At 51.3% G+C, this 24,771-nt stretch overlaps 1 protein-coding gene across 1 annotated transcript in view; it reads left to right on the top strand.

The window, feature by feature from the left end:
- NPAS1 (neuronal PAS domain protein 1) overlaps positions 1-22,803 on the top strand; it is a 73,501-nt gene extending 50,698 nt beyond the window's left edge. The window contains exons 4-10 of the mRNA XM_073321710.2: positions 719-911; positions 2,554-2,669; positions 3,415-3,611; positions 4,132-4,238; positions 7,912-8,059; positions 14,554-14,660; positions 18,373-22,803. Of these exons, the coding sequence (XP_073177811.1) occupies positions 719-911; positions 2,554-2,669; positions 3,415-3,611; positions 4,132-4,238; positions 7,912-8,059; positions 14,554-14,660; positions 18,373-19,637 (2,133 nt within the window). The 3' untranslated portion in view covers positions 19,638-22,803. The remainder of the gene's footprint in view (positions 1-718; positions 912-2,553; positions 2,670-3,414; positions 3,612-4,131; positions 4,239-7,911; positions 8,060-14,553; positions 14,661-18,372) is intronic.
- The last annotated feature ends 1,968 nt before the right edge of the window (positions 22,804-24,771 follow it).

The raw sequence follows: 24,771 nt of genomic DNA, 5'->3' as shown, positions 1-24,771 counted from the left end.
TGCACGCTGTGGAGGGGATCTAGTCACATAGAGTGTTGGGGTGCTTAGGGAGTGGCTTGTTTTGAAATAGGATGAGCTTGATTTTTGGCTTATTGTGGAAGTCGGGGGTGCTTATTCACCATGTGAAAGGTGGCAACTGTGCTAACTAGTTAGGTTATTTGCCCCCTCTCGGGGGGGGTGGAGGGGGGGCTGTCTCCAAGTCAGCTAGCTGGGGCTTTTAATTACATCCCTGGCAAGCCTTCCAGCGCTCAGCCCAGGGGAGGAGAAGCCTGCCTGTGATACAACAGCATGTTCCGATCAAGGGGACCTTGCCGGGGTTCACCCTCCTCCCTCGCCCCTGTGGCTGGATCCCATTATTAGTTATTCAGATAGTGGTAGTGCCTAGGAGCCGCGGTCATGACCAGACCACCATTGTGCTAGGGGCTGTACAGACACAGAACAAAGAGACAATCTGATCTCTCTCCTCTCTGATGGCTGTCTGGAAGGGCGGCACCAGGGCCTGGCTTAGAAAGGTGGGGAGGGGAGGCGCCAGGTGACGGCCAAGGGCTGGTTGGGTCTGTCAGCTGGTTTGGTGTTAGGTGCATCGGGCATGAGTCCTGCAAGAGGGTGGTCCCAGGTGCTGGGATCCCGGAGGGGAATGGCCCCAGCTAGCTTCTCTCTCTCCCCAAACAGGGGAGCCCAGCTCTGACTCCCCCCACCCGTCTCTGTTGCCTTTTAGGTGGAGCTGACGGGCAGCAGCGTCTTTGACTACATCCATCCTGGAGATCACCCTGAGGTCGCCGAGCAACTGGGGCTCAAGCTGCCTTTCGATGCTGTCGGCTCCCCGCCGGAGAGCCAGAAACCTCCAGGCCTCACTGGGGCCAGCTCTTCCTCCTCCTGCTCCTCCTCCCTGAACGAGGCCTCTGAGCCCGGTAAAGCAGCTTCTCTTGCTTGGCCGGAAACAGCTTGTGGACCCATCCCCTACCCCCAACCCTCTGCCTCTGTCCCAGAGCTGCGACAAGAACCTGGCAGTCCCAAATGCCTAGTCCCCCCTGCTCTAACCACTACACCACACTCCCATCCCACCAGGAATAGAACCCAGGAGTCCTGATTCTCAGTCCACCCTGCTCTAACCACTAGACCCCGCTCCTGTCCCAGAGCATGGGGTGGAACCCGGGAGTCCTGACACCCTGCTCTAACCACTGGAATCCCCAGCCTCTCTCCCTTTGCCTCCCCCCTCTTCCTTTCTCCTTTCCCCAGTCCCTCTCTCCCCTTTCCTCTCTCTTCCTCCTTTCTTTTCCTCTTCTCTCTCTCTCTCTTCCCAACCCCTTTCCCCTCCTTTTGTCCCCCCCACACTCCACTCCCTGAGCCTTGGATTTCCCAGCCCTTTGTCACCTTCATGTGTGAGCTGCTTCCCCGGGGAGGGTAGGAGACGAGACTCTGTTTTGGCTGCTTATTCCCTCAGTCTCACCTGGCCCCCGCCAGCCGCCTTCACCCAGGGGTTGTCAGTGTCCGTCCCCCCAGTCCCTTCCCTGCACACCCACAACCACCAGGGTCTTGCGGGGGAGCCGGCATCCAGGAGGCTGGTGGGTGGCGAGAAATGAAAGGCAATCTTCAGTCGCCTTCCATCTCATTTGATATCCGTCTGCTTGGCTTTTATCTGGGGAACCTTTAAAAGATTTATACGAAGCAGGAGCGTAAAAGAGAATGAGATATAAAGCTCAGCCTGGAGCACGCTCTGCCTCCCTAGACGGAAAGCAGACAGCGGCCCGTCCTCTGCATTGCTGGGGGAGTGCAGATTGGTGCAGGTGTTGGGGGGGAGAGACGTGTGTTCCTGCGGGGGAGGGGGTTCTGCTGGGCATGGGTGCCATTCTTAAGGGGGGTGGGGAATTGCAAGCCACAGAGCTGAGGGGCACACGGTCTTAGCAAAACTGCTGCTCCAAAATTGCAATAGATTGGCAGGTGTTTGCATACAGGGGTCCTGGCGGGGGCTGGCGGAACTGGGTTTCGAAGGGATCTGTTCCCACAGGGTTGGGCATGTGGGGGTTTGGGGGCTTGGTGGATTATTTCGAGATCGGGGAGATGATCCGATAGGGCCAGTTAAACCAAAGAGTCCCCAGCATAAGAGCCAGGAGGTGACCAAGGCTGGGGGCTGGGCGAGAGATGTAGCAGCGGAGTGGTTTACGCTGGGGCCTCTCCCCTTGTGGGGTGGATGACAGTCATCGGGATGGGGGCCGGGGCAAGTGCCACACCGAAGTGGGGCACAAGGGAGCGTGGGATAAGCGGGTTGCAGGAGTGACGCCTGAGAGGCTGTACAAGATGACCCAGCCCCTGCCCCAGCAGGAAAACAGGTTCCTCCCTGATCCTCGCAGGAAGCCACCTGCTTTTTGATTCAGGCCTCATGCCTCCAGGGCCAGCCTCCCTCAGTTATTTGAGGGCCAGCCTCGCTCTGACAAAGGCCACGCCCCTCATGGTAATTCGCCGGAGCCCCGGGTGGATGGCCATGCCCCCCTCGCACTGTGTGGGGGGCTGGGTGTCTGAACCATGACACTGATCGCCCTGTGTCTGTCTCAGATCCTGCCGGCTCCCACGCGCCCCCCAAGCATGACGCCCTGGAACGATCCTTCTTCGTCCGTATGAAATCCACCCTGACCAAGAGAGGGCTGCACGTGAAGACTTCTGGCTACAAGGTAAAGGGGCCTGAGGGAGTGATCTGCTGCATGTAGTGGCCTTAAATGCCAAAACCCTTGTGTTGGGGGGGCACACGCCTCGTCCCCAGTGTCTTCCTACTGAGGCTGATGGTGTGGGGGTGATCAGATCTGAGCTCCTTGCTCCCAAAGACCTGATTGATCAATTGCAATGCAAATGCCCAAAGCCTCCCTCCTTCCCCACTAGCTGATCACCTCTACTGAGCCTGGGTCATTTTCTCCTGTTCAGACCTCCCTGCAGGCCCTGCCCCTGATGCTTCCTCCCAGCTGAGGCTGTGCTCTGCTGCCCAGGGTCCAAGCTGTCAATGGTTGGTGTCAGCCTTTCCTTCTCTTCCCTTCCCTCCCCGTGGCTGGCAGCTCTGCAATGGAGCAAAAGTTCAAAGGGATCCAGGAGTCCGTGGCCGCTGGATCGGCGCGAGCAGGAGGCGCCTTGTGTCAGGAATCAAGACCTGCAGCAGAGCCGGTCCCGAGGGCAGCTGGTCTGGAGTAGGTTGCCTGATTGGCTGACTCCTGCTCTAACCACTAGACATGACTGCCCGTATCCCGCTCTCTGACCCCTAGCTCCCTTTGACTCATTCCCGGCATGGCCTTGGCGTTAGGGGCCCAGACTCTCGGGCAGTGGTACGGCACGGGGACGCTGTCTCAGTGGATAAATGTTCCCCGCCCGTACACAACTCTCTCTCTTTCTCTCCGACCCCCCCCCCCCGCTCCCCACCACCACACACAGGTGATTCATGTCACTGGCCGTCTCCGCCCCCGCCTGCCGTCCTTCTCCCACGCCCATTCGGTCCTCAGCCGAGTCCTGGGGCTGGTGGCCCTGGCCCACACGTTGCCGCCTTCCACGCTCAGCGAGGTGCGCATCGAGAGCCACATGTTTGTGTTCCGGGTCAACATGGACCTGCAGATCGTGTACTGTGAGAGCAGGTGGGTTCAGGGGCAGGGGGCTGGGTCCGGAGGGACTCGGTTGGTGCCAGATTCTGCGCACAGCCACCCGGGGGTAAATCTAGAGCCATTGCAGTGGGTGTCTGGTCTGTGCCTTTTATTTTGGCCTCAGGTTAATACCTGATACAGCTTTGTATTCTGGGATTCTCTCTCGCCCCGCTACAAGGGATCTGTTCCGTTTCAGGCCCCAACTGGTGTGAAGCCACCGTCGTCCCATTGGCGTTGATGGGGCCAGATCCCCAGCTGGCGTGGATCTTACAGTCAATAGGGCCAGACCCCCCAGTTAGTGTCAACTGGAATCAGTGGAGCTGCGCCAATTTACCCACACTCGGGATCTGGCCCCTACCATCCAATAGCATCCTGGTGCATGCCAGGTCGCCACCCCTTCCTAGCCAGTCTCTATGCCGGGACGGGGGACAGTGGCGTTCAGCTGGTCCACCCTTTCCCATCTCGCTCTGCTTCTCCCTGCCTTTATAACTCCCTGCCTCTCCTCCGCCCACAGGATCAGCGATTATATGGACTTGTGCCCCTCGGAGCTGGTAGGGAAAAGCTGTTACCAGTTTATCCATGGTGAGGATGTGGAAGGAATCCGGCAGAGCCACCTGGACTGTAAGCATCCTAGTTATGGTCCCCTGCTTTGGTTTGCCCCAGCTCTTCCTCTCTTTGGGGTGAAGGGTCCATGCCATGTCGGTGGGGATAGGCATATAAAGGGACGTTTCAGAACCCAGCGGGCAGGGCTCTCTGCTGGATTTCCTAGCTTGTAAAATTCATCAGCTGGAGGCAGGAAGTGCTGTGGGAATGAGGCACTGGGCACCCAGGAGACCAGCTTTGTGTCCCAGATGTGCCACAGATCCCCTAGCATGCGTCACTTAAAAAAAAAATCTCAGTGCCTCAGTTTCCCCCATCTGTACAATGAGGTTACTCATCCTTCCTTGGTCTGTTTCGACCGTCAGCTTTTCTGGGTGGGGACTGTCTCTCCCTGGGTGTGTGGGTCCAGCCCCTAGCACAACATGGTGCCCTGCTCTCAGTTAGTGCTACCGTGACACACAGCAAGTTGTGCCTGCGTGCGGGATGCCGCCAGGTTCCTAGTGCAAAGGAAAGTTGTGTCCCCATCCTCTCCTGGGATACTTGCTGAACTGTCTCTGCCAATGGATTCTCCTCCCCCGTCACTGCCTCTGCAGGAGATGCCCCTGCCCTCTCCCTCTTTGTCATTTGCGTATTTTTGTTCCGCTTGGGTAAAGCTGCCTGCCCCGATCTGGGTCTAAGCTGCTTCTCTCCAGTGTCGGGAGCAGCTCCAAAGACCAAGTTGTCTCTGTGGCTGCTTGTTGAACTCTGGCTATGTCAGGTTTGCTTTGAGAGGGGTTCTGTTCCTGCCTCCCTGATTGTCCCTCCTGCGTGGGGTGCTCTCCCTGGCGACGGGGCCAGCCGTAATGCATGCACTCTGTCCATAGCTGGATTTCCTCCAGGCGGGCATGTGGCACTGTCTGTCCAGCAAGAGGTGCCATCAGACCTGTCCTTTCCCCAGCAGACCTGATGTGCTGAATCCCCGGCAAGTCTTGCTGAGCCTCAAGGGTCTTCGTAAACTGCAAACTGTCCCAATGGCTAAGTACTCATTTAAAACTTGACACCGTATTTCCAGTCTGAATGTGTCTAGCTTCAATTTCCAGCCATTGGATCATGTTAGACCTTCCTCTGCCGGACTGAAGAGCCCCCAGGTAGATACTGATAGGCTGGAATCAAGTCACCCCTTCACCTTCTCTTTGTTAAGTTAAATAGCTTGAGCTCCTTGAGTCTTATCACTATACGGCAGGTTTTCGGATCTTTTAATCATTTTTGTGGCTCTTCTTTGACCCCTCTCCAATTTATCAGCCTCCTTCTTGAACTGTGGGCCCCAGAACTGGACACAGGATTCCAGAAGCAGACGCACCGGTGCCAAACACAGACATAAGATAACCTCTCTGCTCCTATCTGAGATGCCCCTTTTTTATACATCCCAGGTTCGCATTAGATCTTTTGGCCCCAGTGTCGCACTGCGACTGCATGTTCAGCTGATTATCCAAATGTTTTTCAGAGCCACTCCTTCCAAAGGCTAGACTCCCCTATCCTGTAAGGACGGCCAACAGTCTTTGTTCCCAGGTGTATCCATTGACATTTAGCCACGTTAAGACACATAGTGTTTGCTGGTGCCCCGTTTACCAAGTGATCCAGATCGCTCTGTATCAGCGACTTGGCCTCTTCATTATTTACCACTCCACCAATTTTTGTGTCATTTCAGTGGTGATTTTCATGTTTTCTTCCAGGTCAGTGATAAAAATGTGAAATAGTGTAGGGCCAAGAACTGATCCCTGTGGGACCTCACTGGAAAGACATCTGTTGGATGTGGGTTTCCTGTTTACAGTGACATTTTGAGATCTATCAATTAGCCAGATTTAATCCATGTAACGTGTGCCATGTTAAACTAGGGGTTGATAGTTCCTTACCCAATGCTGATCTGGCTTTGGAGAAGTCCAAGCAGGCACCCAGGAATGGGCTGTGGATCAGCAAGGGGGTGCAAGAGACCTAGGGGAATATTGCAACCCCTTGTCTCCAGGGATGGATTTGGTCCGTGTGGTGTGTCTGAACGACGCACTAGCAGGCAATGGTTATGCCCCTGGGCAGGTGGGCTGATAGCAATCCTACTAAGCTAAGGAGTGTTGGGTTTGCTCAGTTCTTGGATGGGTGCCCTCTCAGGATCACTCAGGATGCTACAGGGAATAGTGCTCATGGCAAGTTAGGGAGCATGCTGCTCTCACTTGAGTCAGTGCTGACCCCAACATGGTACTAGGGGGGCTCTCCCTTTGCAGTCAGGGCTGGCCTTGCTGGTGGCGTTGCCACCTTTCAAATTGGATCCTGACCCCTTGTGATCATTAAAGATTCTCCGAACATCCCTGTCAGAATCCGAGCATTTAACCCCTGCTTGTCCAGGCGAGATCCCAACCCTGGAGATTAAATCCCTGCTCCCTAAACCACTCCCCTCCTGCTCCAGTTTCAACTGGACGCAGGATTCTTTCTACACTTCCTGGCCTAAACTGCAGGGCAGATGTTCAAACAGCTGCTGCATCCCACCTCAGAGAGGGAGCAGCTGGACTCGGGCCTTTATATGCAGCATGAAAGCTGCTTTGGATGAAAGGTGCAATCCGTTATTAATCATAACTAGCCCTTAACCTGTCAAACCTTTGAGCCGGGCCCCGGCGTGTATTATGGAGTCAGATAGCTTCAAAAGCCAGAAGGGACCACTGTGATCATAGAAATGTCGGGCTGGAAGGGACCTCAAGAGGTCATCACGTCCAGCCCCCTGCACTGAGGCAGGACCAAGTAAACTTAGATCAGCCCTGAGAGTCTGGTCTTAAAAACCTCCAATGACGGGGAGTCCACAACCTCCCTTGGACGCCTGTTCCAGAGCTTAACTCCCCCGAGAGTTCGAACGTTTGTCCTGATATCTCACCTAAATCTCCCTCGCTGCAGATTAAGCCCATTATGTCTTGTCCTATCTCCAGTGCACATGGAGAGCAAGTGATCATCATCCTCTTTATAACAGCCCTTAACATATTTGGTCGTCTACTCTGACGTCCTGTCTAACACGGGCCATAGGAATGCCCTGAATTAATTCCGGTTTGAACTAGCGCAGATCTCTTATATAAAAAACGTCCAGTCTTCACTGAACACTTGCCAGTGATGGGGAATCCACCGTGGCCCTTAGTCAATTGCACCAATGGTTAATTACTCTCACTGTTAAAAACTGACACCTTATTTCCAGTCTGAATTTGTCTAGCTTCCACTTCCAGCCATTGGATTGTGTTAGTCATTCCTCTGCTAGACTGAAGAGCCCATGATCACATATTTTTCCCCGTATGGTTACTGATAGGCTGGGATCAAGTAACCCTTTGACCTTCTCTTTGTTAACCTACACAGATTGAGCTCCTGGAGAATCTCACTATCAGGCAGGTTTTCCAATCTTTTTTATCATTCTCGTGACTCTTCTCTGACCCCTCTCCAGTTGATCAACCTCCAGCTTGAACTGGGGACATGAGCACTGGAGAGAGATGAAAGGGGCCACAGAGACATCCGAGATGATGACAAGCTGGATAAACCATTAAGAAGCCGTGGCTGTGATAAGTGGGACCATACCTTTCCTGGGATCGTGGGGAGGGTAAAAGCCCCTTTCTTGGCTCGCTGTGCTCATGATAGAGGGGAAGGGGTGGGGCCTGGCAGCCTTCAGCTGACAAACTTCTTTTTCAATTAGTGTTGAAAAAAGGCCAGGTCGTGACCCGCTATTACCGCTGGCTGCAGAAGAACGGGGGCTTTGTGTGGATTCAGTCGTGTGCCACCATCTCGGTCAATATCAAGAACCCCAGCGAGAAGAATATGGTCTGGGTCAATTACATCCTCAGGTGAGAGCACATGGTTGGGTTGTAACAAATCAGCAAGCTACCGAAGAGGGGCGTCGCTATTCTACATGCTGTGGCCATAGGGATAGATTCGCAGACCCTCCTGCTCCAAAAGCTCAGGCAGCTGCCACCCGCTGAGCTCCGGGGCAATCCCCATTCACTGCTGACTCTGTGGGGTCTAGGACACCCAGGTGAGCTGTTCTGAGTTCATCCAGGAGAGGGCAATGCTGTGTGCGCAGGCTGTCGGAGGATCCCAAAGCCCTGTATGATGAACTAATGTTTGGATTATGGGAGCAGCCAATCAGGATCAGTGCGGGGCTGTGTTCCCTGTAAGCTGCGCTGGGCAGGAGAGATTAAATGCCGCACAGCCAGGTGCCCCTCCTTCCACGTGCTGCTCTGTCCTGCAGCTGCTCCCGGGACCATCCTGCTGGCTGTGCGGGGGGGTGCTGATGTCAGGGTGTCCCCCTCCACCCAGCCCCTGTACCCCATCTCCGTAGAGCAGGGCGGAGGGGACACAGCTGGACTCAGAACTCAGAGCTACTGTGGAGAAGGGTGAATGGCTGAGTGCCTTTCTTAAAGAGACAGTGCACTGTTTCTGAGATTTCTCCAGCAGCAGCTCACACAGTATCTGTCTGTCTGTTACACACACACGCACTCTCTCTCTCCCCCTCCCCCTGCCCATGTACCCCCATCTCCGCAGAGCGGAGCAGGGGAGACACCAGGGCTCAGGACAGAGCAGGAGAGCTTTCAATGAGTGTCTTAAAGAGACAGCGCAGGGCATCTCAGAAACTTTCCCAGCAGCCAGCACACATGCTGTCTCTGTGTCTCTCTCACACACACACACAGAGTCTCTGTGACACACACACTGTCTGTGTCACACACTGTCTCACACATATTGTGTCTGTGTCACACACGCACTGTCTCTGTGTCACAATCTGTGTCTCACACACACTGTCATGCACGCACACGCAAACATAGTCTCCGTGTCACACACGCACTGTCTCTGTGTCACACTCACCTCCCAACCCATACTTGTATTATTGTTGTTGTTGGTACTTCTTGGTACTTCCTGCAATGCACATATATTCTCTGTAATTTTATTCTTTCCAAGTGTGTTATTTTAGTGTTTTGACTGGTCTATGCCTTTCATCATTTGTATTTCTCTCACACTTACATTTAATTCTTTGAGTAGTGAGTTCTAAAATGCCTAACCTGTCCTGGCTGGAGTAATTATCCCTATTTAACTTTTTAAAAATATATATTGTCCCTAGGTTTTTTTTGTTTCTCCTGGTGGTGCACATCCACACATACCTCAGTGCACGTAACATTTATTCCCCACATGGATGGAAAAAATTAGAGGGAACATTGCTGGGTGCTCTGTAAACACATAGGAGGAGATGGTCCCTATAGGCAGTAAATGACCTATCCTCCCAATCCCCATGGAAGTGGGGGCAGTATTTACTAGCCTCATTGTAAACTGAGGCACAGAGTCTTGTGGTGACTTGCCCACGGTCATACTGTGGCAGAGTTGGGAATAGAACCCAGGAGTTCTGCCCCACAGGCCCCCCTCGCTACTCTAACCACACTCCCCTCACCCTTGCTCTAATCTCTAGACTATGCTCCCGCCTCAAGCTGGGAACGGAACCCAGGAGTCCTGCCTCCTAGTCTAGTGCTTTGCCCATCAGATCCAGCCAGGCTGGCTGATCGCTTTGTAAGTGTTTTAGTGATTAATACTCTTCATCGCAGCAGTTCCTGGTAGACAAGGATCCAGCTCCAGCCTGTACAGACTATTAAATATTGAGAGAAGCAGCAAACCTGATTGAAAACCTCCTTTGCCCCCCATCCCATTCCAGCAGGGCTGTAATTTGTTGAGAAAATATTTCTCTATAGCTGCAGAGTGTGGAAGACACCCTGGGAAATGTGATCTGAGACCAGCAGGTAGCTGCCATTTCCATCTCTATTGTCCACCTCCCTGCTAGGGCTGCAGGGGGAAATCTGCATCGCCCACAGTCCTGCTCTGATAGACGCACACAGAGCTGTGCGTCTCTGCTGGGCCCCATGCTCATGTATTCCAGGCAACGGTTTGCCCAGGTATAGGAACAGAAGCCCTCAAAGGTGTTTCGGAGTCTAACTTGCATTGAAATCAAAGGAGTCGGGTGCCTAAATACAGTCATCTATAGTAGCACTTAGAATCCCTGGTTGAGGTCACACGGGGAAATGGAGGCACAGGGAGAGGAAATGACATGCGCCATGCCACAACAGAGAAGGACATGGAACCTTGGAGGCCTGATTCCCAGACCCCTCTGCTCTAACCACTAGATATCACTCCCCTCCCTGACCTGGGACTAGAACCCAAGAGTCCTGACTCCCAACTCCCTTCTGTTCTAACCACTAGACACCACTCCTCTCCCTGAGTTGGGAACAGAACCCAGGAGTCCTGGCGCCCAGCCTCCCTGCTCTAACCACTAGATACCACTCCCCTCCCTACATTGGGACTAGAATCCAGGAGTCCTGACTCCCAGCCCCCTCTGCTCTAAACACTAGACCCCATTCCCCACCCAGAGCCCCTAACCTGTGCTGAGAGCTTCACAAACCCACAGTAAAAGATAGTGGGGGGATGGGGGGGAAACAGAGGCAAGCCCCAGATCCTCAAAGGCATTTAGGGGACCTAATTTCCACTGATTTCTGTGAGAGGATCCAGGATACGAAGTGACTTGTCCAGGCTCACCCTGCAGACCTAGGACTAGAACCTAGGTCTCCTGACACAGTATGTCTACGGAGCAGCTGGAAGAAGGCCAATGGCATTTTGGGCTGTATAAGTAGGAGCATTGCCAGCAGATCGAGGGACGTGATCGTTCCCCTCTATTCAGCATTGGTGAGGCCTCATCTGCAGTACTGTGTCCAGTTTGGGCCCCCACACTACAAGAAGGATGTGGAAAAATTGGAAAGAGTCCAGCGGAGGGCAACAGAAATGATTAGGGGACTGGAACACATGACTTATGAGGAGAGGCTGAGGGAACTGGGATTATTTAGTCTGCGGAAGAGAAGAATGAGGGGGGATTTGATAGCTGCTTTCAACTACCTACAGGGGGTACAGTGGATACAGGGGGGTTCCAAAGAGGATGGATCTAGACAGTTCTCAGTGGTGGCAGACGACAGAACGAGGAGTAATGGTCTAAAGTTGCAGTGGGGGAGGTTGGATATTAGGAAAAACTTTTTCACTAGGAGGGTGGTGAAGCACTGGAATGGGTTCCCTAGGGAGGTGGTGGAATCTCCTTCCTTAGAGGTTTTTAAGGTCAGGCTTGACAAAGCCCTGGCTGGGATGACTTAGTTGGCGACTAGGTCTTGCTTTGAGCAGAGGGTTGGACTAGATGACCTCCTGAGGTCCCTTCCGACCCTGGTATTCTATGATTCTGTGATTCCCCGCATGGGTGGGCAGACACGAGCCAGCTCAGTCCAAACAGCAGCAGAGCCAGAGTGGCTCAGGCAGTGGGGTGGGCCAGCCACCCTCGTACAAGCCTGCTCGACTGCCCAAACTGCTCCAACCACGCTGCTATTTTTAGTGTGCAACCTTGATCAGCACTCCCCGCTGGTGTGTGGATACAGCCATAGTCTAGTGCCCTGGCTGCTGTGACACCTGGGCCTTTGCACCAGGCCCAAGCAATGGATCTGGCCGTAAATATCCCTTCATCGGGGGCCGCCCCTCAGCTTAGCTTGGCGTGCCATTTCGCTGCACAAGGCGGCTGTCCCTTCAGCGCCGAGAGGCACCCGGATGTGGCCCCTGACCTTGACGCTAGACCACTTCAGGCGCAAAAGAAGATGTACATTTTTAACAGCGAAAGCAATTAACCCGCGGAACAATTCACCCCGGGTCGGGGTGGATTCTCCATCACGGACCATTTTTAAATCAAGACGGGATGTTTTTTAAAAAGCACTGCCCTAGGAATGATTTGGGGGCTGTTCTCTGGCCTGGGTTATGCAACAGGGGTCAGACTAGATCAGTGGTTCTCAAACGTTTGTACTGGTGACCCCTTTCACATAGCAAGCCTCTGAGTGCGACCCCCCCCCCATCAATTAAACACTAGTTTATATATTTAACACCATTCTAAATGCTGGAGGCAAAGCGGGGTTTGGGGTGGAGGCTGATCGCTCGCAACCCCCCATGTAATAACCTCATGACCCCCTGAGGGGGTCCCGACCCCCAGTTTGAGAACCCCTGGACTAGATGATCACAATGGTCCCTTCTGGCTTTGGAGAATTTTGGTCACTGGCCTCCGTAGCATCAGAAAACGGCTCTGAGCAAACATCGCAGGATGGGTGTGACACTGCAAAAAATCGCCACTAGTCTGGAGTGTCTCCCCCACCTGCACCATTAAAGCGACTCCAGAATGACACACTTTCTCTGGCGAGGAGAGGGGTTGTTTTTTTTTTATATCTAAAATAAATTAATATATGAATGACTACAACAGATGGTTATTAATGGCTGTTTTTTTTCCCCCCGCTAAAGCAAAAGGAGCTATTATTATGCTAATCCTGTAAGTAATTACAGATACCAGTGTATGATTTGTCAGGGTGATTAGTATTTTAGTTAATTAGTGCTGTAATTACAGAGACTAATTAACTTTCTCTCAGCCTTGCCGGAATGGAAACTTATTTACTTTCTTTTCTCTGGGAAGCAGCACGTGATGAATGATGAGGGGGCGGCAAGGGGGACCCTCCCCATCCCAACCCAGACCGAGCCCACTGTCAGCAGGTCGCTCTCGGGGGCGCTCCCCTGTCGCTAGCCTCCCCAGTCATGCGCCCTGGCTGGGCTAGATTGGAAGGGAGACCAGCTAGTGGTTACTCTCTATATTGTTATATGGGATGGGACTGTGATTTACAGAGAGGGTCTGGGGGACTCAGGACTCCTGGGTTCTATGGCTAACCCTGGGAGGACAGTGCAACCCAGTGATTAGTTCTCTATAGCAGGAAGTGGCTAGAGAAGGGGACCAGGACTCCTGGGTTCGCCTCTCAGCTTAGAGCGAAGGGAAGCCTAATGCTTAGAATAGCATATGTCCTGTTTCACCTTCTGTAAGATGATGGGGGGTTGTCATGGCTACCTTGTAGGGCTTCTGGCGTAATTATTGTTAATAAAGTGCTTTGGGATCCTTGGAGTCAAGCTGATACAAACATGGAGGAGGGTGGGCCAATTTCACTCCTGGTGTAGCACAATCTACCTCAAGGGAGTTACACTGCTGCACCGTGACGCTATGGGTGTTACACCAGGGGAGAACTTGGCGCTGTGCTTTTCCCCTTCCTCCCCACTCCGAGCTCTGGCAGAGCCGTTTGCAGGGGACGGCTCATTTGAATCAGAGCCAACTCTGCCCGTCCATAAACAATGAAACCCCAAAGCTGGCTGTTTTCTAAAAGAGAGAGCTTGCGATTTCCAATCTGTCCTTGTTTGTTCTTGGACAATAAGGCGATAGCCCTAGTGGAGTTGTTTTGCAGAGACCAGCCTGCAGGTGGCTGGCTGTGTCAGCTTGAAATCAAGTTTTCCTTCTTCGGTTCTTTTGTTAGGGCTCAGTTGGTTTAATTTCATGGCCTCCCAGCAGGCTTAGCAGTCTACCAAGGATCAGCACACACTGCTCTGTCTCCTTTGGGAGGCCCTTTCTAGGATGGCTTGGGGGATAGGAGTACTAGACTGGGCCACAGGAGACCTAGGTTAAATTCTCAGCTCCCTCACAAACTGCCTGTGACCCTGGCAAGTTACTTAGACACCTAAGTCCACCTTTTAGATGCCGCTGACATTTTCAAAGGTGGCGCCTAAGCCCATGGGCACCTAAATCTCCTAGGTGCCTACGGGCTTGTCTGTACAGAGACACTCAGAGCTGGTCTACACTAGACGGTTAGATCAACTCAGCTACATCACTCAGGAATGTGAAAAATTCACACCCCGAGAGACACAGTTAAGTTGACCCAAACCCAAAGCACTAGATTGATTGATTAAAACTTCTTCCAGCTACCGCCTCTTGGCAAGGAGGATTTACTACAGGTGTACCGCTGTGCAGTTTCTAGTGTAGACCTAGTTTCAGGAAAGTTTAGTCTGAATTCACTTTTAAAATGGATTAGTTGAACTGAACTAAACCCCTCCGTGGGTGCTCTTATCCAGAATTAAAATGGACTTAATTCGATTTAGCTGAATTCACTTCTGAAGTGAAATAGAACCCAGGAGTCCTGACTCCCAGCCCCTCTCTGCTCTAACCACTAGACCACACTCTGCTCCCAGAGCTGGGGATAGAACCCAGGTGTCCTGAATCCCAATCATCCCACTGTGCTCTAACCACTGCCCTTCCAGACCTTGAATTCAAACCCAGGAGTCTTGGCTCTTAGTTCCCTGCTCTAATCACTAGCCCATACTGCCTCCCACGGCACCTAAGCTTGTGCTACAGAAATCCCATCCATGGAGGGAACAACCTGATCTGTTGTTTCTCTGATTTACTTTTGCCAAACCCTTTTAGCAAACCCGAGTGTAAGAACACGGCCCTGGACATCTTCCAGCTGCCTGGGATTCCAGCCCGACAGACCGATGCCTCCGACGTGTCCGACTTGGAACCCGACTTCAAAGGTAAAGCTGACTGCTGCGCTCTGATGGGTATTTTAGCTTTGGCTTTGCCAATATACCCACCATGAAGGAATTAACTCAGGGGAGTTCTCTGGCCTGTGTCACACAGGGAGGTCACACTAGATGATCACAGTGGTCCCTTCAGGCCTTACAATCTATGAATGCCCCAGACTGGCAGTCCCAGCCCCATCTCTCTAGGTGAGCCGGGGGGGAGAAGGGGGGAGGCTCTTTTTTCTAAGCCATTTCTAGCCCCATTGCGGCTCTGGGAGGTACAGTCATGCAGGGGGTGGGGAGCTATTCAAAAAGGAGTGCTCTCCCTTCTTCTAAGTCATGACCCCAGAGGGCATTTCACTGTGGTTGTGGGAGATTTGGGCTTGCAGATAAGGGGCAAAAAGTAAGCCCTGACTTCATGATCATTAAGGATCATTTTCATCAGCAACCTGAGGGCATCTCCTCAGCTGGCATAAATCAGCCAAGCTCTGACTGCCACAGAGCTCCAGTGATTCACACACGTTAACCCCCTGTGTCCTGGCCAAATTCCAGTTTGGGCAAGAACTATCAGCTTCCCCTAATCCTTCTGCAATTTCAAATACACGGGGGGGTTCATGTTCACTTCCTTGCCTGTTCTATGGCTTTTAACAGGCCGCTGCACCCCACCCCAGAGGTAGCTGCATTTCAGGGAGGGTTGAAATACATCATCTCTCCTACCCATTACAGGGGCAAGTATCATGGGGCTTTTTGACTGAATGCTTGTAAGGTGCTTTAAGATCCTCCGGGGAAGGATGCCACAGCAGGGCAAAGCATGGTTAATTTCACTCCAGACACAGCCTCATCTTAATTAACCTCTCTTGGCGTATGATAAATTATATCATAGGGTCATGCTCCGAGATAGCATAGTGTGGCAGTCCTTTGCTAGGGGGTCAGATGGTGTGTGTGTCGGGGAGGCGGATTTCCAGGGACGGTAGAAACTTTGGATCTGCAGGTAAATTCCTGCCCCTCACAAACACTCAGTACTCGTGTTCGTCTCTTGCCAGGCTCCCTTTGACAACCTCCCAGGTAGCAGCATGCACAACAGAGGAGCATACTTCACCCCTCTCAACTGCTTTTCATTTGAGGATCTCAAAGCACTTTACAGGCATTAATTAATGCAACCTCCTGGGACATAAGGATCTATTGTCCCCACAGGAGAGACCAGAACCCAGGAGACCTGGCTCCCACTATCCCTTTCTAACTACCTCTTCTCAGCCCCCACTTCTAGCTTTCAAATCTGACAGCGCCATGGTAGGCTCTCTGGAGTCCCAAAGGATCACAGGGCTAAAGCTGCGGGAAACATCAGGTTTGCCCTAGTCATAATGAATTCCACGCACCCTCCTCCTCATGGTGCACTGGAAGCCAGGTCAGTGTATCAGACCCCTACGCCTGTGCCAATGTACGGTCTGCCAGGGTCCTACTCGGTCATCACCACTCTCCCAGCAACCACCAAGGACCCCCTTCCGGCTGGCCTACTTGAAAGATACCCAACTCTTGCTTTTCACACTCACCAGTTGCTAAAATCCTCCAGTATTATTCTTAGGTGTATTACGGTAGCGCCTAGGAGCCCCAGCCAGAGACGAGAACCCCATTGTGCTAGTTGATTGCGATTAGGTGTATTATGGTAGCCCCAGTCACATGCCAGGGCCCCACCATGGTAGGTGCTGTACAAAGACAGCCCCAAAGAGCTGACGGTCCCACTATAAGACAGGAGACATCAGATGGGGACAGATGAATGGGGGAGCCTGGGGAACCAGTTGAGACCGTGTTAGTCAGCACCTACCGTTGCTTCCTTAAAAGCTGACCATAGACACACCCCACCCTAAACATCTCTCCAATCCAGCCCAGCCTCTCTCCCTCCCCCTGTGTTACTGTAGTTACATGAGTACGGAACCCTGTGCATCCTACTTCAGACAGCAACCTGCAAAGCCTGGTTACGTATGCGAAATCCAGAGCAGACAGAGCTACAATGACCGAGTAGAGGGTTGGCCCACGGCCTAGTGGCAGGGTGTGACTACACCAGAAGATAGTATTAAGTTGGTCGAAAGTTTCCCATCAAAACAGTTTTCAGATGAAAAATTGGGTTTTTGTGGAAACCAGATTTTTCACGCTGAGTGCCTGTGTCCTGTGGAAAACGTACATTTTGCATGGGAAAAACAAACTAGTTCATCCAAAACCGGAAGTATTTTGATTTGGATATGCTACCACAGAGCCTCATAGGAGTTGTAGTGTGGTTGGCTTGTGTCCCCATTCTCCTGTATGGGCTGGGATCCCTGGCCAGACCACATCTCCCATGATGCCCCACAGCTAAGGACTCCCATGGTGCACGATCTCCCTTCTGCAAGAGGCAAGACCCAGAGGCATCGTGGGAAATGTCATCCAACAGAGAGCCTGGCCAATAGAGCGTAGAAGCAGGAGGCTTTCCATGATGCACAGTGGCAGCATTTCCAAATAGATTTTTTTGTCCAGATGAAATTTTTTTGGTATTCAAATCTGATGGGAAAAAAAATGAAATGTGCTGTAGAAAACTCAGACAAAATAATGTACTGTGTTGTTTTTAGGCTTGGCAGAATTCAAGTTTTATAATTTCAACCCCTATTAATGTTTATTTTAAGCATTTTTAAAATTTATCAATTTAAATTTTCAACATGGCGAGAAACTACGGGGTGTCAGACAACTATTTATTGACAGGACCCATTGAAATTCAAAACATTAAAGTGTTATGTCTGTTAAACCCCATGTCAAAATATGCTAAGGAGCCTTAAATCAAGCTGGAATAAGTTCCCTGGTAGCATTTTTCTTACTTTGCCTATCTGTACATTTCTATTATTATCAATGGAAATATTATTTCATCGGTTTGCATGTGAAAATGGTGAAATAAGCATTTACCGACAAAAAAACAAATCCTTCCAAATCTAGTTGTTTTTAATTTTAAAAAAATCCATGGAAAATATCCATTTTCTGACCAGCTCTACATGTAGAGAAGAAACCAGCACTGGCCCTTGGTGACGAATGAAATAGATGGGACCCAAACAGCATTTCCCCATCTCCAATGTATTGCCCTATAGAGAGGATCCAAGTTTGGGCCCTTAACCAGCCCAGAGCATGAAGGAATCCTATTGCACTGAAGCTATAGACAACCCTGGAGACAGGCAGGTTGGGCTAGTGATTAGCGCACAGCCCTGTGCATTGTGTCGCCCGGGTTCTATTCCTGGTTCTGGTACAGTGTGACCTCGGGCGCTGCTCAGCATCTTGGTTTCTCCGTCGGTATAGCAGAGGTGGTCAGCACTGTGGCGCTGAACCGGAGTTGTAATATTCAGATGGAAGAAAAGCACAAACTTATTAAGGGAGCTAATCTTTGTCCTCTCCTCTTTGGCCATAAGGCTGAGAATCAGATCCGACCTGGCAGGAGGGGGACAGTCTAAGAGGAAACATGCCGTGTTGACTTTGCATCGCTGGTTTGTGCATGCCATGAGGTTGTGATCATTAGCTGCTCTGCAGGTAGGAAGCAGCTATAAAATGGGATGTAACCTCCCATTAGGTGTCTCGCTGGAAAAATATTTTGTTAGATAAAATAAACCCATCACCTGCTGGCAGAAAGCAGCTAGGTGGAGTTTAACAACCTCCGTCCAGATCCCTTGCTGAGTAGGCTGCTCCTGAATCACCTTCTCTTCTTCCCTTCCAGAGAGCGACCATGGGCCGGAACACAAGCAGGGGAACCAGTTTCTGCCCAAAGCGGCTGGGGCCTTGGCCAAAGGTTACTCCCGGAGCACTCCGGATGATGGGGCCCGTTGCTCCATGGCGGAGAACAACGCCAGCAGCCCGGAAATGAGCTACAAGGATGAGGACGTGTCGGAAGGCGCTGGGGCGAGCGACGCCGAGAGCAGGCACAGGGGGCCCCGGAGCAAACGGATCAAGCTGGAATTCCAGCCGGAAAGCCCCCCCCGGGAGGCCTCGCTCGTCAGCACTGAGGAGTCGGACAGCGGCAGCGAGGAGGAACCTGATCTCCCGCCCCAGCCGGTGGCGCTGGAGAGGAGGGTGAACGGGTACAATATGGCGGCAGGGAGGAACGCGGGGCCGAGCCAGCCTTGCACATCGGAGTTCGCCTCCGTCATCCAGACCCAGAGGAGCTACCCACCGAAAACCAGTGCAGCGCTTAGCATTAAGACAGAGCAGAGCCAGGCTCCCAAGTACGACAAGGCCGCCCTGTGGACCTACCCCTCTGCCCGGGATGCCCTCCACGAGGGACCCCCCTACACTGTGAGCAAAGCACTTAGCCTGGAGAAGCCCATTCTGAGGCAAGCCACTTCCCACTTGTACGTCTCCATCCCGGACTCAGTCCTCACCCCTCCCGAGATGGACAGCAGCGGAGGCCTGGCCAAGGCCCCCTTCAGCACATCTCCCCGGGCTATGCTGCCGGCCCCCTCAGCTGAAACGCTCTCCCCCCCGCTCTCGGGCTCACCGTGCGAGGAAAGGGCCACGTCGACGCCCTTCGCCCCCCTGGTCTATCCTGGCGAGATGGAGGCGCTCCAGCGGTTCCACGCGGGGAACGTGGTCCTCCCGCTGGTGCACCAGCTTGGCGGGCACCACGGCATCGCCAGCACCACCGGCTCCCAGAGCCTCTACACCACCAGCACTATCCGATACGCCCCAGCTGACGTGACCCTGGCTGTGCCAGGCAATGTGCTGCCTGCCTCCCATGCGATCAACCTCATGGACATCGGCAGCGTGGAGTCCAAGGCCTCCATGGAACTCATGTACCACCACATCCAGCGGCTCAACATGGTGGCGCCGTTCGGGAACTCAGCCAGTGCCACCGGTTTGGCGCAGATTTCGGGCGCCGCGGGGGGCGTTTTCACAGCTGCCGAATCCTTGTTCTCTACGCTGCCCTTCTCCATGGCCAGCGGCGGCATCCACAGCCTGTCAGCCACAGAGCGCAAAGAGGACTAAGCCAAGCAGCTGCCCTGAAGGCGTCTCGTTAGATACGCCACCCCGAACTGACTCTGCACTGAGCTCTGCGCTGAAGTCCGTGCTCCTTTGAAACTCATCTCGGGGGCTCGCGACCACAGGAGCTGCTGGATGTTTCAGCAGGGAAAAATCTTTATTCTGGAATCAATCCTCATGTCTCATTCCCCCGCCCCACAACTAAATCACAGCACAAATCAGTATTCTGCTCCCTGATTCATAGCTTTATCCTTCTGGGTCAGATGCTCCTGTTACGCTGGTGTAAATCCAAAGCAGGTCCATGAGTTACTCCAGATTTACACCAGAAAACAGAATCTGCACTTTTTAAAAATCAGCTACCCTTTGTGGAAGAGCCAGAATCACAGCAAGCATCAGCTCACCCCTCCCCCCTTCCTGATTTATATCTTTAAAAGCAGGATGAGCTTCCTTCCCCTCTTTGCCTTTTCTCCCATTATTGCATAATGGTGCATGGGAAGAAAGGACGCTTTGCACTCATGACGTGACCCGATTTCCATCAAAAAATGGAGCCAGGCTGATTTACAGCAGTAGAGGATCTGGCCCCTCGTACTTTTCCAGCTTCAAAATGCTGTATAAACGTTAATCAATCCTTACTGCCAGACACTTATTATGGAGCTGAATATCATCCCCATTGTTGAAACTGGGGGCCAGATTCTGTTCCTCTTCTGTTACACGGGGGTAAAATCTGGAGTGATTCCATGGTAACCAAGAGCAGAACAGGGTTTGGGGAAGCCAAGACACCGAGAGAGCAATGTAAATTGGAGCAAATGGATGCAGCTTCCGTAGAAATCTGTGGGGTAAATGCAGCAGGGAGGGCATGAGTAGCAAAGTGAGTTGCTTATTCTGATCAGTGGGGAAGGCAAAATGAGGTGACTTACACCCTCTCCATAGCTGCTTTAATGTGTAAGACAATGCGCCCATCCCTCATCACCTCCTCTTTATCTTACCAGCTCCAGGTGGCTGCTTCTCTTACCCCTCCCAGCCCTGTTGGCCTCTTCAGCTTGTAAGTTTCAGTCGTGTCCCAGCCGCATATAACTGCAGGTCAGACTAATTGACCACTTATGCCTGTTTTCTGACCCACCGAGCAGTTTGGCCCAGCGCTCTGTAAGGGCTAACTATGCTTAAGTGCTTTTCCTTGCAGATTAACAACAAAATAAAGAGAGTGCTTTGATCTTTCGGAGTGGGTGACAGGGGATGGATCAGTTGGTGATTGCCTCTTCTGTTCCTTCCCTCTGGGACACCTGGCACTGGCTGCTGTCGGAAGACAGGACACTGGGCTAGATGGACCTTTGGTCTGACCCAGTATGGCCGTTCTTATGTTCTTCAGCCAGGCCTTCTGCTACCCTGCTCTGTGCCAGCAGCAAACTTCCTTTTATTCCTCCCTAGAAGGAGGGGGAATTGGTTAAAAAAAAAAGAGAGAGGCTTCTCCCCCAACTCCACTGAGTGTTTTTCTCCTATTCAAGGAAGGATGAATGGAAGCTGGATGCAAAGAAAAGGGTTTCCAGGTTGCTCTAGCGGCTTGGCTGGAGAGTTCCTGTTCTTCTCATTACCATCATTTTCATGGCAGGGCCTTTTTCCTAAGAGGGAGTGAGCGAGCGAGCCCTCTCCCCAGCTTCCAGTGGCTTCAAACACTAGCTATACTCAGCTGAAATCCAGCCCACACAGCCACAAATTGCATTTGCTTTTAAGCTACAGCAAGAGCATTTGCACTCACCTCCCTGTCAAATGTTGCTTAAGATACTCGATAAACACTTAAATGGTCATTCGACCAGAGTGTGTAAGAACGATGGTCATCTGTGGTTAGGGCTTCCACCCACAGTTCAGTCCCCCTGATTCCTCTATTTCTTTATCCAAAGGGGAACAACTTCAACAGGAGAATCTGAGAGCCTGACATCAGAATATCCCATTGGTTAGGGCACACCTGAAAGGTGGGAGACCCCCGTTCAAATCCTCTTTCATCATCTGGGAGAGAGGGGAATTGAATCCTGGTCTCCCACACCTCCGGTGAGTGCTCCAACCACCAAGTGGGCAGCATCTCCTTCTTCTCTGGCCAGATTTGAATAGGACCCAAGTATATAGGTGTGCTCGGAGCATGGCCACCGGCTCAAGACTCGCAAGCAAACGCCTATCTTCCTCAGGTGTGTAGATCATGCTAGGGCCTAGGCATGAGATAGACACCCAGATGCCTTGAATGAGGCATTGTGCATATGCCCAGAGGCAGAAACTTGGGTACCCAGGGAAGATTTAGGCACCAGGTTTAGGCAACTAACCAGTTATGCCGAGCAGGGGTGGGGGGGTTGTGGATTGGGATGGTGCCCGAATCAGAGATTTAGGTGCCTAAATGCCTTTATAGATCTGGGCTGTCATTCAGCAAAGTCATTGGAAGCGACACTGATTTACTGTAGTCCCTTATTCCTTGATGTGTATTTAAAGCTGTTGGAATGACAGCCCTGCCAACTGACCCCTGCCATGGTAAGCCCACCCACTAGGGATGAGAAGTTCCATTTCTGTGGTCTGTTCAATCCATGGCTTTTGCGCTGAGATTGCCAAGAGGGGGAACTGCTGTGGGGCCAACTAGGAACTAAATTAAGATCAACTAATTTCCCAGATCACCGCACACCAGCGAGCAGTGTTCACGGTCACGCTGGGCTGGATTTGAACCAGTGACTAGTTTGAAAGGCTGGCATTGTACGACAGAGCCTCTTCCAAGCAATCCAACCGCTCCCCCTGCAAACACAGCCCTTCAACTGAATGATCCAACAAAAATAAGCCCTCAGGGGGGTGCCAGAGCCACCTCTGAACCCCTTCCTTCCCGCAAGCTAGGAGAACAAAAGGAGGCAAAGAGAACTCCATTGGCTGCACTTAAAAAGGTAAACCGATGTCATGACTTTTAGCACTTATTTAAAAAAAAAAAAAGAGATTTGTATAATTCTGTTAAACAAAACCCAACCCCAACCAGTAGTGCTTATATGCCACGTTCTTTTTCTGTAACTTTTGCTAAAGGATCTCTGTGTGTTTTTTTAATTTTTCCATTCCCATTCGTCCGATGAAGGTAGCTTCCATCGTTGACTGGGTGTTGTCATTGTGGCTGCTTTCTGCGGTCCAGGATTTCAATGAAAATAAAATTAAAAAAAAAAAAAAAGGAATCAACTTGTTTCTCCCCTTTTGGTTTCATGAAAAGAAACCATGAAATGAATGAAACGCCATGGAACAGCAGCAGAACATGTCAGCTCCCAGCAAGACACAGGGCTTGGGGCGGGGATGGAAACCCACTGTGAACAGCCAAGGATTTGATTGTCAAAGGTGCTGGCAGCCACAACTGTTGCCAGTCTTAATGGGAGTTGTGGGTGCATGGCACCTCTGAAAATCAGGCCATTTGCTTGCAAACATGCCTTAAATTGGGGAGTAGGTTTCAGTTTGGTACCAGGGAGTTCATACACACATCTATCCCTGCCTCTCTAGCAGAGGCCCAGAAGCTGTCAGTCAACAGCACATGATCTGTGAAGAAGCACCCAGTGTATTTTCAATGATGACTGGATCTGATGGCTATTTGCTAGCAGATTTAAAGAAGTGAAGTGATTTTCACGACAGCAAAACTCACTCTGTCAGACTTTCCAAAGCTGTGCTTAAGAATACCTGGAAAGGTTTCAGACTGACAGGAATTGGGCAGATGGATGGTCCCTACTTTAATCCCTCTCACAGGAAATGCAGCTGGACAATGCATTAAAACAAGACATTCAGAGCCATAGCCCTGGACTCAGCAGCTCTTCTGAGGTAAGTTACATGAGGGGGCTTTTATTTTTGGGTCCAGGGAAGAGAGCAGGAGACCCTTCCACTGCTCTTTGCATTTTCTGTTCCGTTCTTGCTCCATCTCTTACTGCTTACACCCTCCTTTGTCATTAGCTTTCATGCATACATGGCATTTAAAAGAAATAAAATTATTAGTCAGTAATGTTTCACATTCAATCATATGCTTAGAAGCTTCAATATTTGACTGCAGTTTTCTTCTTTAGATCTGGGTAAATATTCTCCCTTTCAGATGAGGAAACTGACTTGGCCACAGACCCAGCCAGTGTCAGAGCAGGGGATAAAACCCAGGAACACCAAAGCAAACCCATCCCTTACACTTAGCACTAGGCCACACTCCTTCCCAGAGCTGAAAATATAACCGAGGATTCTTGACTTAATCCCTTGCTCCAGGCACTAGACCATGCTTCATGAATAACCATCCGACATTGCTTCATCTTGCTCAAGTACATCAGTAAAAAGAAAAGGAGTACTTGGGGCACCTTAGAGACTAATCAATTTATTTGAGCATGAGCTTTCGTGAGCTACAGCTCACTTCGCTGTAGCTCACGAAAGCTCATGCTCAAATAAATTGGTTAGTCTCTAAGGTGCCACAAGTACTCCTTTTCTTTTTGCGAATACAGACTAACACGGCTGTTACTCTGAAAAAAGTACATCAGTGTTTCACTCAAACTCAAAGGGAAAAGAAGAGATTTTACGTGATAAGTTAATGTAAACTTCTACAAACTTTACTGGGCGAGCTGCTGCATCCATCATGGAAAGCAGCTATCAGAAGGTTATCAGAAAGATTCTCGTAGAAATTGCTTCAAAATAATGAGGACTGGCAGCGTTTGCAAAGCCCAGGCTAGTTATAGGGCTCATCTAGTCTCTTGGGCATTGTACCTCTTGGGTATTTCAAAAGGTGCTCGCCAAATGAGCCAAGCAGCAGATACCATAGGGAAATAGGACAGAGTTTATAAACTGGAGAAAAAAGTTCTCACAACAGCTATTAGTGAAATGTGCCAAACTGACAGTCCTATATGTTTTATTCACAACACACACAACATGCCTGCATGGTGCTTTAACAGACAAGTCCCTGCCCCAAAAAATTTACAGTATAATTTAAATAGGTGGACAACTAATAAGGAAAAAAGGCAGATGCCTCAGAAAGGGAAGAGAGCTAATCGTCATTAGAAAGGCCAGGCAAAAGCAGCAGGTCAGATGGAGATATCAGCAAGACACTGAAACCCTCAGGAGAGATGCTACAGCAGTGCAAAGCAGATTAAGTACACCACAGAAGCTGCAGCAGGGGAAA

The sequence above is a fragment of the Lepidochelys kempii genome, chromosome 23 (assembly GCF_965140285.1).
Source record: "Lepidochelys kempii isolate rLepKem1 chromosome 23, rLepKem1.hap1, whole genome shotgun sequence".
In the NCBI taxonomy this organism is placed as follows: Eukaryota; Metazoa; Chordata; order Testudines; family Cheloniidae; genus Lepidochelys; species Lepidochelys kempii.
The sequence above is the reverse complement of the archived record's forward strand: the minus strand, read 5'-3'. Positions and strand labels throughout refer to the sequence as shown.